A 16,522-nucleotide genomic window follows, 5' to 3' on the forward strand; every position below is an offset into this window, starting at 1 on the left:
AATCCTGGTTTATTGGCGCTGGCTCTCAAGACAAAGATAATGTAGCCCTGTTCTACTGGATCCAAGTCTCAAGACTCTGGTCCTAAAATCCAGTCTCCTGATGCCAAGTCTTATGACATTGATCCAGAAAAACCACCTCCCTTAAGTCATGTCTCGTCACCAATCAGGAAACATGTATTCTTGGAGGCAAGCATCAAGACGCCAACCGAAAAACCTGGAGCCCGAGTACAGAAAAACTACGCAAATCCTGCAAAGCAGTATTTTGCGTATGCACCGAAATTGCGTAGTGTAAAACTCAAGTGTGTCTGTGCGTGTTACCGCCACTCTGAAAAGATGGACACGAGTGATTGATATGGAATCCCGCTACATTAGATACTCAGCTACCAGGAAAAAAAGTCGCTGCAACATGACTACTGTGACAGCATCGCTCTGTGCATTTCCGCCGGGTTGTGGCAACTTGTATACTTGTTTTTAATGTTTTTTAGAGTAACGTGTGATTTTGCGTGTATCTGTTGGTGCGAGCGTGTGTGTAACCAATCGAGTGTCTTACTCTGTGGGGATGCCTTTGTGCGTGAGAGGTAATGTATTGTTTATGTCTGCATCTGTCATGTTCCGGCCTTAATAGGGCTACCTTTTTCTTTGTATATTTGCGACAGTGTATCTGTATGGAATTGTGCACCTATGTTTGTGCGTTGGGTGTGTTTGTGTGTGGATGTTGAGTATGTGATGTTGTGTCTCTCTGCTCGTATTTGAGTCTCTGCGTGTGTACTTGTGATAGTGTCTGTGTGTGTGGGTGTGGATATGAGTAATCGAGAAAAGGAGCCCCGTAGAATCTCAGAAATGTTCATTATCCCCCTTGCGTAAATCCCACAGAAAATCGTAAATGAGACAAATCTTGGCTCGGTCGGTACCCCTGGTTCCTGAGGGCCAAACATCAAGAAACTGACACAGTACATTATTCCTCTGAAACCAACTCCAGATAAGCGGTGGAGTGGTAGTTTTATACATTAAAAAAATTCCGTATGGAATGTAAATGTCATTTTTTTACATGCAAATCAAGTTGACTGCCACAGCTTAAAATTTCAATATAACTCACTCGCAGCGTGTCCTGAACATTCCTGCCGCCCCCCCCCCCTTTTCCCCCTCCCTCAATCACCCACGCCCCCCACTTAACCAGAAAACGTCCTCCCCCCCCCCCCTAATGTGAATACAAACCCTACAGGGAGAGTCACTAGCCCAGTGGACACAACCTGAGTATTCTCTCGCGGGTAACCGTTGGATATGCAATGGGTCCAATGGAAGAAAACAAATTGCATGATAAAAAAAAAAGTGATGCACACTTAGTAAAGGAGTGCTCATTGAGGAAAAGCTCACATTTGTAAAACCAAGGTTTTTGTACACGAGTACAACATTTTTCTACAGTTCAAAGTAAGACTGCAGTTGAAACTTGAGGCTCTAATTCGTGCATTTCCCAAATATAATTCCTCAGATTTTGTTTGGCTAATTACAACCACATCAGGCAGTAGCCAAACATTTAACTTACGTAATCGGACCATAAAAAAAATACAACATGCATAATGGTTTACGAGAGCCTATATGATAAAAACAAAACGGAGTTTCAAAATTGCTCGTTATAATCCTGGAAACACTGTACTCATATCGTGTCAAAATTGGACAGTAAGTTATGCAAATATCTGGAGCACTGGCAATAGCAAAAAAATCTTACAAATCTTAGGCATTATTCAAACGTCATACATGTACCAGCTGCCAGCTCTTCTAGAAAGAGTAAATCCAGAACATACACTTGCTTGCAGATTCATTTCTGCGGTCACCTCAACAGATACAACCCTTATTAAAACAATACAAATGCACAATACAAGAAAAAAGTCTCAAGCAAGATTGAATTAAACCTTTAAAAAGCAAGTCTGATTAAAAGAATGCATACTTTCCAAACCGCTCATGTTCCCTTGCAAAAGTAGCAGCCAGTTGTTGCACCCAGGTCTTGGAAACAAAGCAATGGGAGTCGCCAACCGTGTGCATGCAGCACCAGCCATTGGCGACTTGTAGGCGCCCAATTCTCAGTTCGCGATCGCACGTTCGCATGGGTGCACGAGACCAACAACGTCTCAAGGTTCCACGTCGCTTGTACCTTGGACGTTAAGCTCCAGGCTCCCAGCGCTGTGCCTGCACGGCACCCATCTGCTCTGCTACCACCCGTGCCGTGCGCATGATGCTTGGCGCCGACCTGCAGCTTCACGCGCGTGAGCGAGGGTGATGTTTCCTGGGTAGTCGAACTCAAATGCGCGTGCGTATGCGCGGTGGTTACGCTTGCCGTGCACCCTCGTCGCGGGCGGCCGCATGTGCGGTGACGCTTGCCAAGTCCTCAAGAGCGTGCGTATGCCGTTGCCTGGCTTATGGCTCCATGATTAGACAGTAACACCTACCGAGCGGTCAGCCACACACGGACCGCCTGGCTGGTGGTACATAGTCTGTTCTCATATAACGCGTGTTTTCATAATGCGAATTGGATATAACGCGATGAATGTATTAGGGAACATTTTTTATAACGTGGATGCAAATTGGATATAACGCGATTGAGTGAACAGAGCTACATCACGCGAGTATGAATAAGCCGACTATACGTCTGCCTCGGTGTAGCATTACACAATGGTGGGATGCCGCTGGATGCTTCTAGACGCTACCCACGCGCCTCACACTTTGTTTGGCCTGCAAACACATCTCGCATGTTATCACGGACTGTGCGTGCTTTAACCTGTATTATAACGGGATTTTTCCATAACGCGATGTACTTCAGAAACGCAACTACCACGTTATAGCAGAACAGACTAATGTGTGGCATGCTGCCGCCCTCACTTGAATGCGCACGGTAATTCGCCAAGAGCTCGAATTCACACCAGTGTGCACGCGCATCGACATCTGGTGCTCGCTCAGGTCTATGCAAGCAGAAGTCAACAATGGCTAGATTCATAAGGATTCGCACAATGGGTTGCAGTGTCATTACAACCGATTCTTACAAGCATGCTTTGATGCGTGCATCTTGTAGGTAATAGATCCTGACTGATGATTCATTGCGTGCTCAATACTCACTAATCACTCCGCTCCCAGGTGTTTGGCTGCTACTGGGAGCTCGCCAATTGACAGAATTCGGCTCAATGCGAGCGAAAGAGCAGCAACCTTCAGGCAGGCAGCTCTGCACATACACACGTGTGTGTGCATGAACATTAACGGTCTCATCACTCAGCTGCGTTCATGTACAGAGCGACTTTGCTGGGCGCTCGGCTGCACACGAGGCATGCAACGCTGACTCGCACGCCAGCAAGAGCGCAGCAGCACTTTGCCGGGCACTGAGCGCCAGGAAAGCATGTGTCAATCAACAGACTAATTGCTCAGCTGCAGGGCTTCATTTCTGCCAGATCAGTCCAGGTCACTGAAACTGGGAAAATATTCTCATACTCGCTACAGCTGTGGCTCTCATCACATGTCTACTCCTCTGGTCATTTACAATTGTGCAATTCATAATGAATTACAACCGCAATGTTAATTGTAAGTGAAATTTCAGTCAACAATGATGCCGGGTTTGTGATTAAGATGAGCCCCAGATATGCTCCAGTCTATCGGCAATCCTGGAAATAATTTGGCAAGAAATTAAGCCCTGCTCAGTCTTGCGCGCGTGCATAGTGTAGCACTCATCAGACGGCCGGGCTCGACACACTGATGAGCGCGTTTGAGTAGCAGCAACACGTGCTGGGCATCGCCAGCCTCTGCACACGAGCGGCATTTGCAGCAACCGCGGACTGACTGGCTGTCATCACGCTAACCGTGCGTAGGCCGACTCCATCTCTTTCTCTCTCTCTCTGGGTGGCCTTCCTCGCATTTGCAGCACCGCCCCGCTCAGCTCTGCGCGCCCTCGTCCTCCTCGTCGGGCTCCAGTTTGATGACGGCGAGGGGTGGAGGCGAGCGATCTACGACGTCCTCTCGGGCATCATTTTCGGGAAGCGGAGCGACAGAGTCGTCTTCCAAAGCAGACTTGTCATCCATGAGAATCCCCGACAGGTCAGAGCACTTGAGCACACTGTGCGGGAGAAAAGACACGTTCTTTAAAGTCACAGGGGTGCGCACCTCTGCGCGAGTAGGTGTCGCGGGGGCGAGATGTTAACTGCCTCGCTTTATATGCGGGAATTCATCTTCTTGGTTCTTTCGGTAAAGTCACGTAGAAGGGAAATAATAAAATTAAAATAAAACATAAGAAAATAATTCTCATGACGTTAATTATGTTTTATTTTTATTATTTTATTATTTCCCTTCTACGTGACTTTACCAAAAGAACCAAGAAGATGAATCCCTGCAGTCACGAAAGCTTTAAATCGAAATTCTATGCAGGAGTTAGTGGGTTCGATCCCGACCCTGACGATGCCTGTATTTTTTTTAGTTTCTGGTGTCTCCTCGTGGTCGCGTGGATTTTTTCTCCGAGTCCTCCGGCGTTTAGAGTATTTGGCTGCTATACATTTCCACATAAGCCACTTCGTTGAGCTATCATTTGTGGCCAGGTCGCTTCTGAAAATGAGCTAGAATGGCTCAGTGGGCCTGACCTAGTAAAATAAAAAGTTTATAGTTTAGGGTAAATATATGGGTCTGAGTATATTGTCATCTATGCGAGTCTTTGGGTCTTTGCAAAAACAGCACGGTATGGTTTGGATTCATTCAGTTTCTAAATTTGTAAGAGTTATTGTGGTCCTGCCTTCAGATAGATGGACAAAGCTAATGCAATATCTTTTGACCTTAGCTGGAGAGGCAACACATGGAAGTTATACAAAAAAAATCCATGTTTTCATCCCAATTATGCTTTTGGCATGTCATGAGAAAAAAACATTAATTAAGAACTTTTGCATGGCAATGAAACCCTCTGTGTTAAGGGAAGAGTCGACGGAAGAAGTTATCTTGCAACTACTTCTGACATCCGTTCAAAAGTGACCCGTGGACCGCATATTATGGGGCAGCACTTTCCCACCCACCCTCCTTCAGAGAGTGTCAAATGACAGTCAAGTCTAGAAATTTTTATTCTCAGGGCTGGAATGTAGCCAAATCAAGTGGAGAGCATAATACAATGAGAGAAAAGATACATTCAAGTTATGGTCAGACATGTCATTAAGGCATGCTTGTAAAGTCACCGCGATATCACGTCATATGTTTTAAGTTTATTTTATTTGATAGACAGCTGGTTTTGTTTATCCAGTTGCCCAGCTATTGCAACTAATTTTTTTGACAATTTTTTTTATTTTACCAGGTAAGACCCACTGAACTATATAGATATTTTTCAAAAGCGACCTGGCCACAAAGAGACTACTAAAGAGGCTTATCATGTGGAAATGTATAGCAGCTAAATAATCTAAGCACATGTTTCTAAATGTGGAGGGAAAAACCGGAGGGCCCGGAGAAAAATCAACGCCACCACGGGAAGAACATGCACACTCTCATGGTGCGTGACCACAGCAGTTAATGAACGAGGTATTTAACGGTCTTACACAAAACATACACGGGTAAAAAATTGTGCAAGAGTAATGTGAAAAGTAACAAACACACTAAAATCTAAAAAGACAGTACAAACATGAAGGAGCAAGAGTTAGGTACAGGCGCATGTGTCGTGACTGTACTTGTCACTGTGTGGTGCCGGAACTTGCGAAGTCACGGCCGGTGATGTTGTCATTGCGGGCAGCCGGGTTGCGGGCTGCAGTGCCAACACTAGCGGTGTTTGGGTGAGCGCTGGTTCGCGCGGAGGCACCGCGAGTATTGTGCGGTTCCGGCTCCCAGTGAGGGAGTGAGAGCGAGCGTCAGCCAGCCAGGGTTACTCTGGGGCATGATACTCTGGATGACCTGTTGTCACGTGACCGGACAATACTGGAGGGGGGCCAACGGTGGATGGGGGCCGAGGGGTGGTCACGTGGTCCCGGAGAGCTCTCGGGAACATTCGAGAAGGAGCTCTAGGAGCCCGGAAGGTGGGCGGGGGCTAGGGGCGGAGCCAGCCCCAGCCCGGGAGCATATAACGAGAGCTCCGTTAGGAGCTCGGGGTTCTTCAAGTGTTGGTGTTCGAAGATCCACGTCGGGGAGAAGAAGCCTCTAGCCACGCGGTCCGGGACCCAGCTTGTTTTCCGGACCGGGATAGCGAACCGTGTCTAGTTCTGCCGTAGCGTGGTTAGATGGGCATTCGAGACCCAAGCGTAGGTTGTGTTATGTTCGTGCTGTTGTGTGAATAAATAGTGTTGCTCTCAAGATAACGTCTGCGACTCAGTTGGACTCACTACTCGTGTAAGCTCTGTGTTTTGTTTTAATAGGAAAGTAGAGAGGGAGCGTCACAGCAGGGAACCAAGTTGGAGAAGCGTATTCCAGATACGTGGAGCATCAATACGGAAACACTTTTGAGCAAGCAAAGTTTTAGCAAATGGAATTTTAAGTTTGAATAAAAGAGGTGCTTCTGAGGGCTATGGGAGGGAGTCAGAGGAACTATGTGGTTCTTTAGGTTATTGGCGGATTTGTTTTAGAGGAACTTAAGCATGAAAACAGCTCTCCAGATATCCAGAGGGGACAGATTTTAGTTAATGTACAGATTGCAAAGATTAGTTATTTCAGCAGAGTCAAGGGCAAAACTGAGAATGGAATGGTATTATGAAATCGGCGCCACGGTGGCGAGATGCTTACACCCTCGCCTGGTATGAAGGTCGTGGGTTTGATTCCGACCCCGAAGCCGATATATTTGGAGTTTGCATGTTCTCCCCATGGTCACATGGATTTATCTCTGGGTCCTCCGGTTTTCCCCTCCACATTTTGAAATGTGTTCATTTGGCTGATAAAAAAAGTATTTGGCTGCTAAAAATGTCCACATAATCCACTATTGTTGAGCTATCATTTGTGGCCAGATTGCTTTTGAAAAAGATGTACAGTAGAACTTCGGAGATAGAACGCACCAGAACTCGAACAAATCGGTGTTCGAACGATATTTCCGAACATTTTTTGCCCCGGAAACCGAACGAAATTCGGAGGTTGAACGGGCAATCGCGACTTGAAAGAACCTGTACGGCTGAGACACGCATGGCCAGCGTGCATGACACTTGCCCAGACAAAGGTTTTACCGTATGAGAGGCAGAAACAAACCTCTTTAGATAAGTTTTAGTCAGAAAGAGCTCAAGTGACTCACAGTTAGTGGCAGAAAAGAGGCACAAAAGAGAAAGAACCCCAGAAGGGCAGTTACCCGACGTTATTATGGAAGGGGACTTCCCCCTTCCAAACAATAACACCACCACCACCTCCTCCTCACCACCTTCCACTCAAGCCATCAACTCTCCTTACTACAGGTAAAGTGAAGTTCAATGTTCATTTATTTATTCATTTATTCTATTTATTGTGTTTCTTGTTTTTTGTATGGTTTAATGCATGTAATTACTGTAAACTTCGTGTAAACATGCTTTATAATGAGAAATGTATCGTGTCTGGAACCAATTAATGTAATTTACATGAATTCTTATGGGGAAAATTAATTCGGTGTTCGGACAAATCGGCGTTCGAATGGCCTTCTGGAACGAATTAAGTTCAATCTCCGGGGTACCACTGTATAGCTCAGTGGGTCTTAGCTGGTAAAATAAAAATAGTTTTGCAATGGTTGATAGTTAGGAAATTATACATTTTAAGGTAGACTCAGAAGCTAGGCAGGAGATGGTGTCACAATGAAATATGGGTCAGATGGTGGCTTGAACTACAGATGGAATCGAGGTGGAATACATCAAGTGATATAATTTGTGTGCCATACCAAGAAAGTTGTTGACGAACCTTACCAAAAAAGCTTAAAACTGGCACTGGATAAATTTCGATTGAAAGATTTCTTGACTGCAGGGATTCATATTCTTGGTTCTTTCGGTAAAGTCACGTAGAAGGCAAATAATACAATAATGAAAATAAAACAATAAAATAAAATTCCCACGACGTTTCGGCCACAACGCAAGCAGCCGTCCTCAGGTGAAGAAACAGAGCTGTCGGAAAGACAGCGTCCTAATAATTATGTTTTATTTTTATTATTTCCCTTCTACGTGACTTTACCAAAAGAACCAAGAATATGACACTGGATAGTCTACAACTCATAGCCTAGGGGCATATTTACAATAGTTGTTCAGTTTTTGTGTTGCACCTTCCTTTAAAGCTGGAACAGCAAAGGATGGGTATGGTGCAGCCAGTACCACAGCCAGCCATCTTTGTCTTCCAAGTGCTGACATTTACACACCACACCAGGTACTCTTTTGAAGACCAATTTAACCTAGGGGAACCCAAGAACCATTTGAGATGATCACCACTGATGTTAGCCGAGAGTGGGACTCAACCTCGGGCTGCTCGGTTCATAAAGCAGTTAATGAACCATGGCATTACCACTCCCCAAAATGTTTTTTTCTCGATATAGCCTTTAAAAGCCTGTTGGAGCAGGTTCTGTTAGCGGGTGCCTAATGAAGGCCAACACGGCACACAAGGGGTGTGGATAGCCAACACCGCACTTGGCTGCCTTCGTCTTCATACTGTTGATTTTTTCACACCACACCAGACCAAGTCGACCTAGGGGAGGGCCCAGAATCCGTTCAGATATTCATCACTGATGGGAATTGAACTTGGTTCCCTGGATGCGTAACGCAGTGCACTAACCACTACACTACCACTCCCTACAAAGACAAAGATCCTGCTTATAGGCTTAACAGACTTGGGGCAAGTGCTGTAAGCGAGCACCGATGAGGGACAGAATGCCACACGAAGGGGTGGGTGGCCTGCACCACGCCCGGGTGCCTTTGCCTCCCTAGTGGCCATATTTACACATTTCCCCAGATACTAATGTAAGGCTGAGTTGACCTAGGGGATGCCCATGACCGGTTCAGATAATCATCACCGATGACGGCCGGGAGTGGGAACGGAACTCGGGCCGCCGGATTCAACGTACAGCACGCTAACCACTACACCACCACTCCCACACAATACACACGTACAAACACACCTACACACAGCACCACCCACCACTGGCCGATCTTGTGCTGCTTGAGGTAGAAGTTGCGCGTGAAGGCCTTGCCGCACTCGCACTTGTAGGGCTTCTCTCCCGTGTGCGTGATGCGATGCGACTTGAGCGTGCTGTACTGCATGAAGCGCCGGCCGCACGCCTCGCAAGCGTACGGCCGCTCGCCCGTGTGCACGCGCTGGTGCCGCCGCAGGCTCTTCCCGTGCACAAACGTCTTGCCACACTGCCAGCACACGAAGCGCCCGCCCGCCCACGGCTCGCCGCAGCTGTTGCCGAAGCCACCGCTGCTGGTGCCGTCGGCATTGCCGGTTGCGGTGCCGTCGCCGTCATCGTCACCGCCACCTCCACCCCCCCCGACGGCTCGGCCCGCCAACGAGGAGCTATCGTCACCATCAACTGTGCGGCGCCGTTTTGGGATCACTCCGTCCAGCTCGGGGCCATCCAGTTCAGGCGGCTCCAGCTCCTGCACGGATGCCGACTCCCACTTTATGTCGAGCTCCTCCGCGTCACCTGTGCGCGAGACGGTGCGTGAATACGAGACGCGGAACAATACATTACTGTTTAACAGCCTGATTATTTACTTGAAGGTTAAGCTAAAAACAATTCCACGCATGCTTCGTGCTTGGCGATTGTTGAACGCGCGTACCGATACGCATTGACGTAACCAACATTTGATGGAAACTTGTGAAGGTACACATCAAGATATACAATTTTTTTAAGGTTCTGCCTTCCTAGGGTCATTTAAGTTGCCAAATTTGACCTTTCTAGGGTCCATCTTCTTGGTTCTTTCGGGAAAGTCACGTAGAAGGGAAATAATAAAATAATAAAAATAAAACATAATACAATTCTCACGACGTTTCGGCCACAACGCAAGCAGCCGTCCTCAGGTGAAGAACAGGGCTGTCGGAAAGCCAGCGTGTTCTTCACCTGAGGACGGCTGCTTGCGTTGTGGCCGAAACGTCGTGAGAATTGTATTTTATTATGTTTTATTTGTATTATTTTATTATTTCCCTTCTACGTGACTTTACCGAAAGAACCAAGAAGATGAATCCCTGCAGTCACGAAAGCTTTAAATCGAAATTTCTAGGGTCTTTAAATTTTCCACTTTGATCTTCACAGGCCAAGTTAAATAAAAGGTGTGCTTTCCAAAGAAGCTTCACTTTTTGTTACTTCCACCTCTCTCGTATCCACCTCTACCGCTCACATAGATCAACCCACACCACCACCCCGGCCCCACGCACCTGCTTCTGAAGGTGATGCCACCGCAGCCCGAGCCAGCAGCACCGGACGCCCACCACCGCGACCTCCAACACCACTACCATCACCACAACCGCCGTTATCTCCATTATCTCTTTTATCCACGTCATCACAACCATTGTCGCCGCCGCTGCTGCCAAGCGCAGGGTCCAGGGAGCTGAACTTGCGCGCCGAATTCAGGAACTCTTGGCTCAGGCTGTTGAGCATGGACACGATGGTGTCGAGCACGCCGCTGATGCAAGCACCGTTGGGTGGTGCTGGCTGCTGCTGCTTGCTGCGCCCACCGCCGCCGTCGGCATCGCCTGCATGGCCATGCGCTACCGACTCAATGATGCGGCGCAACACGGCGTAGCACGCGAACGGCAGCTTCTCCTTGGCGGCCGTGAAGAGTTCTCCGCGTACGCCGAGAGGCTCGGCACATGCCAGCAAGTCGTCGTAGTCGCCGATGCCAAGCTCCCGCTCCATTGCCTTGGCGAAGGGCGCCTTCATGCCGTGCGAGCCGAGCCACGCGCCAAAGTCCCGGTACGGGCTGACGTAGCGCACGTACGCTGCTGTCGACATCCTGGCCTGGCAACCACCAGAAAAGGTGCAGGGGAGATTGGGTCGAACGATACCGAGTTACAGAGCAGGAATGCGAAGATTCATTGGATTAAGATTGACACAGCACACAGCGCCGTATACGTGGCCGTCATATATCCACTCTGACCAATTGCCGTCCACACAGAGTGCAGTATTTGTGATAGGTGCAACTATAATTTCCTATAGGTTCACAAATCACAAAGCTTATCATGAAGAGTAAAATATTCTTAATTTAGTATACATTCGCCTACTTCCAAAGTATAGGAAATCATGTCGAAAGCAATTTGCGCATTATTTTTGTCCTATTAATTTATTCGTGCACGCGTAGCATAAAGATAATTTTCTATAGATGTTCACATATTCGAAATACACGTATTTTCCTATACAATAGAACCTCATAACGACGGTGATGGGTTCCACGAAACCGGTCGTTAAGTGATTTGGTTGTTCAGCGACTCTAGGAAATTCATGTTTCAAAGCTTAATTTGTTCCGATAGCATCGAAAGTTTTCCTTTTTCACCCAAAAAAGTACTTTATAATATTTAAACAATGGATATTAATCACATAAAGATACTAACAACATTATAAACACATAATATTAAAATAAACACGGTTACTCAATGCATTTATTATTATTTACTACAACAGCCTGTCGCTAACAAGGGAATGGTCTGTAAGCAAACACATTGGGCTTTATGGAGACCCGTCGTTAAGCGATTAGTCGTTAGCAGAGGAGGTCGTTAAGAGGGGTTCTACTCTACTATACATTACAATACACTACTATACACGACACTACGATATATACACTACACATTGGGCTTTGGAGGCTCGTCGTTAAGCGATTAGTTGTTGACAGGGGTGGTCGTTAAGAGAGGTTCTACTGTACCTCAGTCAGATGTTACGTTGTCCTCTAAGTCTTTAAAATAGCAGAGATTCCCATTCCTTCGCATCCCCTCTATCAATGGTTATCCCCATTGAAACTGCTTATTTTTAGAAAATTTCACCGAGTGGGAGTACATGAAAGTTGACGTATAATTGATAAAGTCACGTAGATAGGTTCAAAGAAACGAATAAAAAAATAACAGAATACTACGACATTTCGATCGCAACGCAGTCACGAAAGCTTTAAGTCAAGATTAAACTCACTCTTCTATTGACCAAGATAACTGTTTGTCAGTTTCAATAAAGCATGTATACGCATATCCACATTGTTTGGTTATGCTGTATTCACAAAAAACCTCAACATATTAATAAAGAACACAGTGGACTGAAAATGAAAAATATATAATAGGTGATGTATTGGGTAATGGCCCTGCTTGATAAAATATCGAGTGGCCAGAGAGAATGAGTGGATAGAAGAAAGTTGGAGACTGCACTTGGTCACCATGCGGTCTGATGAGAATTAAACATATAAACATATTGTTTGATATTCTTGGTTCTTTCGGTAAAGTCACGTAGAAGGGAAATAATAATATAATAAAAATATAAACCAAGAATATGAATCCCTGCAGTCACGAAAGCTTTAAATCAAAATATTGTTTGATGGCCAGTTTTTAAATTGGCATATGAATAGTTCCCAACAATAGCTACTGGGTAACAGATAATATTAAATATACACACACATATATAGAGACAATACTCAGGATGCATTGATGATTTAAATTGCGTGAAAACTGTTTTAGGAGTTATACAAATTATATGAGCAAGTTGATGTATGGTTTCATTTACAGCCCTTTGTCAATTGATTGATGGATGAAGGCCTCCCCATGCTCTGTCAAGCATGGAAGTGTATTGACCACGATGCAAAATGCTGGATAGTATGAGTTTAAGGGTGGGCCTAAGACCAGTTCAGATATCACGAGCCAATGAAAGTCACTGATGTTACCCGTGGCTGGGATTCAAACTGAGGTTTCCAGGTCCATAGCATGCAAACCACTGCGCCACTACATATCCATTAACACATTTTATGGAGGCTAATGTAACGAATTATGAAGAACAAATAAGAGAAAACACCATTAAGGTGACAGCACAGTTAAAAAAAGTGCAGAAAAAATATACAGTACAGATGAGATCGGTAGTACAAACTAAACATTTCTTTACTGAATAAAACTAACTCCAAATCACAATGCTACCAACAAGGTACAGCGAATCATTATATACCCAGTACAGATGAAGTTAAGCAGGAGATCTTACATCTGGTATGTTCCTTGGCTTCTGTACAGCTTACACCCGCCCTCCGAAGGTCTGCTCTTACAGGTGACTTACAATATGGCTTAAGGGTTTATTTTATTTAATCACCAAGAGAAATATCTGGTGGCACTCCAAATTCCCGCCTCAGTAGCATGTCCTCCATCCTGCACACGTGTCCCATCAGATATTGTAGGAGGTAGAGCAGTTGTTTAACATGTCGACTGGCATTTACTATCAGGTGAGGTGTCGCTGTGGCCAGAGCTCTCGACTCACAATGGGAAGAGGTTGCAAATTAAATTAAATCACGAGTTGACTCTATCTTGACTTGAAGCTTTCGTGACTGCAAGAATCCATACTCTTTGCTTCTTTCGGTAAAGTCACGTAGGTATAAAATAAAATAAATCACATTTGGGCGCAACACAAGCGTCCGTCACCTGATGACGCTTGTGTTGATGATGGACGCTTGTGTTGCGCCCGAAACATCGTGATTTATTTTATTTTATACCTACGTGACTTTACCGAAAGAACCAACGAGTATGAGTTGACTCTACTTTGTGATAAGTCGACAGCAGTTGTCCTAAAGTTCAGCTTCTGCCACGGTAATGTGGAATTTACACTGCTGGCTCACGGTCGGAAGGGATGCTCATCACCCCATGCTCACTTTAACAAGGAGACACTTTATATAATGAGTCTTTCTTCCCGTTCACAGGATCTCAGCGAAGTGTTCGTGACGATTGTAGTGTAATGTTTTGAGCCCCTTTGCTTACAAACAAACCACAGCTCAAGCAGCAGATCCTCACGTTCTGCTATAAGTGGGTTTAACCTAAGCCCCCTCTAAGTCGAATTTCCTCCAACTTCCCCTATTGACTGAGACGTTCGCGCATGGCTGACCCCTTTGTGCGTGGCGCCGTTAAGATAAAGGCTCACACGTGACCAAGTCTCGTGTTGGTGGTGGTGGAAAGTGGTCCGTCCGTGAGCTGCCCTTGGATAACTTCGGTTCGACTCCTGGCTATGCACAACGCGCAACATTATAGTGGCGAAGCTTTTGTGGCTGCAAGGATTCATACTCTTAGGTTTTTTCGGTAAAGTCACGTAGGGAAGGAGGCAACACAAGTCTCCGTCTTCAGGTGGGATCATCACAGCCAAATTTAATGTACCGACGTGACTTTACCGAAAAAACCTAAGAGTATTATAGTGGCGAGTGGTATCTCAATCTTAATTCTGACTGAGCTATTCTTGGGCATCTGGTGCGTTCGGGAAACACGGGCAGGTGTGATGCTTACTCTGTTTTTTTTTTCGGTAAAGTCACGTAGGTTAAAAAAGGAAAACAAATACATTAAATCACGACGTTTCGGAGGCAACACAAGCCCCCGTCTTCAGGTGGAACAGTCACAGCAAAATTGCTGTATCAAGTGATTTGTTTTCGTTTTCCTTTTTTAACCTACGTGACTTTACCAAAAAAACCAAAGAGTATGGATCCTTGCAGTCACGATAGCTTCAAATCTAGGTGTGGTGCTGTCCACGTTAGCTGTAACAAACCTAAATAGGTGCTCGCTTACATCACGTGTCCCCTATAAGTAGACTGCATCTGAACGGGGGGGGGGGTCAGGTAACCTACCACACAAAATCGCTAAACTAGCACCCAAAATTAGTAATTGTTGACATCATAGGACAACGCAGATATCTAAAAATGCAGTTGTTAACAATCGCGGAGCTCTGCGTACAAACTGGAGTGTGTGTGTGCGTTTCGTCCACCTTCAAACACGTGTGAAAGTCGTCTCACAGTGACGATCATAGATAGCATCGTATTCTCGGATGAACCACACACACACACTTCAAACTCGCGTGGGATGAATCGAGGGGGTTACCCAAGGCACGATCCCACAGTGATTATTTAATTTATTCTTTTATTTTTATACGTGACTTTACCGAAAAAACCAAAGAATAATTCCTGCAGTCACGAAAGCTCCAAAAATTAAGAGAGAAACATTCCGTTGAAGGCATGCTTCCCAGAACCAGATCACCTAGAACCATATACTCTTTGGTTCTTTCGGTAAAGTCACGTAGGTATAAAATATAAAATAAATCACGTTTCGATTGCAACACAAGCAATCATCATCAGGTTGTGAAAACTACAGCAATAGTTTTTTAGCTGTAGTTTTCACACCTGATGATGATTGCTTGTGTTACAATCGAAACGTCGTGATTTAACTTATTTAATATTTTATAACTACGTGACTTTACCGAATGAACCAAAGAGTATTGATCCCTGCAGTCACGAAAACTTCAAATCTAGAACACCCAGAACCAGATCACCCAAAACGCGTCAGATATCGTCTTCAGGCGAAGCAGATACTCAACATGGACAGTGCTTGTGTGAACATTCACAAGATTTTAACATAGGATACCATTTTATTCTTGCGTACGTATGTTAAGGAGCTAGCCGCCAATGTCAAAGTCTGCTTGTATATACAGTACTGTACTTTATATATAACTTATTTCGTAAACAGCCGTGGAAATGGGAGGTGCTTACCACGAAAGGGCTTAATGAGAGAGTTCGCGTACTTTTGTTATTCAATTTAAGGAACTCAGACTACAATGGTTTACGATATTGTCCACAGTTTTGGTTGCACTGTGGCTTAGCTTCGATTTTACACAGAGGGCACTCAAATGGACACATTGTGGGCCGTGCACCAAAATCAGTTGTTGTACCGTACGTCTATGCTCCCGCCCGCCCGCAACGCCACGATCAGCGGGGTGGTTAATGTGGTCATCTACCAGAGTCTACGGCTCTCATCCAGCAGTGGACAGAGACGAGAGAGACGTGAGAGACGAGAGAGACCCTCGTACCCCTCCACTCACCACCCCCTCACGCCTTGCGCTCACAATGGGGCCCTCACTACGACCACCACCACCACCCATTCAACCGCGACGCGGCGCTCACCTTTCGCTCGTCCGCCGCGCTGAATGTAACGCTCGAAGCTTCGAACGAAAAGCAATGGACGGATTTGATTAAAACAAACAAACAAACAAAAAAGCAAACACCGATCTCCGGGGGTCGGGGGGTGGTGGTGATGGCATCCACGCTATGATCGATACACAGCAAGAAGGGGGGTGGTGGGGGTTGTTGCCACCGGGTCAACAACCGCGTCGTTCATTGGACGAGGGCGGGTTGACGCGTCACGCATCGCGCGCGAGTAGTAAGGCGCCTCGCGATAGGCCGAACGCTGCCCGCCCCGCCCCGCACCACCGCTGGGGGGGGGGCATGGGGGTGGACCGCCCCCAAGGGCGCGAGGTGACCGCAGGTTGAACGCGAACGTGCGCGATGACGTCATCGCGTCGGCGGAACACCTGGTGACGTCGTCGCGCGCGTGTGCGTGCGTCGTGACGTCGTCCTGCCGCTGCGTGCTGACGCCACGTTGCTACAAAGCGGGGGGG

The 16,522-nt window shown here is 46.2% G+C and overlaps 1 protein-coding gene across 1 annotated transcript; it reads right to left on the reverse strand.

Moving 5' to 3' along the window:
* Positions 1-1,203: 1,203 nt before the first annotated feature.
* Positions 1,204-16,193, reverse strand: LOC133359193 (zinc finger and BTB domain-containing protein 17-like). Its single transcript, XM_061577617.1, has 4 exons — positions 16,029-16,193; positions 10,300-10,882; positions 9,061-9,568; positions 1,204-4,093 (listed from the first exon to the last, which is right to left on the reverse strand). Exons 2-4 carry the CDS (start codon positions 10,874-10,876, stop codon positions 3,913-3,915), a joined length of 1,266 nt encoding a protein of 421 aa, XP_061433601.1. The 5' UTR covers positions 10,877-10,882; positions 16,029-16,193; the 3' UTR covers positions 1,204-3,912.
* Positions 16,194-16,522: the final 329 nt, after the last annotated feature.

The sequence above is a fragment of the Lethenteron reissneri genome, chromosome 64 (assembly GCF_015708825.2).
Source record: "Lethenteron reissneri isolate LAM-NWPU_2019-01 chromosome 64, ASM1570882v1, whole genome shotgun sequence".
Classification (NCBI taxonomy): Eukaryota; Metazoa; Chordata; class Hyperoartia; order Petromyzontiformes; family Petromyzontidae; genus Lethenteron; species Lethenteron reissneri.

Bases quoted from the DNA above. Each gene is read 5' to 3' on its own strand.
- LOC133359193 (XM_061577617.1), bottom strand. From the start codon at position 10,876: ATGTCGACAGCAGCGTACGTGCGCTACGTCAGCCCGTACCGGGACTTT. The intron at 9,569-10,299 runs GTGCGTGGGGCC...TCTCGCGCACAG, and splicing joins GGCATCACCTTCAGAAGCAG to GTGACGCGGAGGAGCTCGAC. The intron at 4,094-9,060 runs GTGGGTGGTGCT...TCTCCCGCACAG, and splicing joins CAGCACAAGATCGGCCAGTG to TGTGCTCAAGTGCTCTGACC.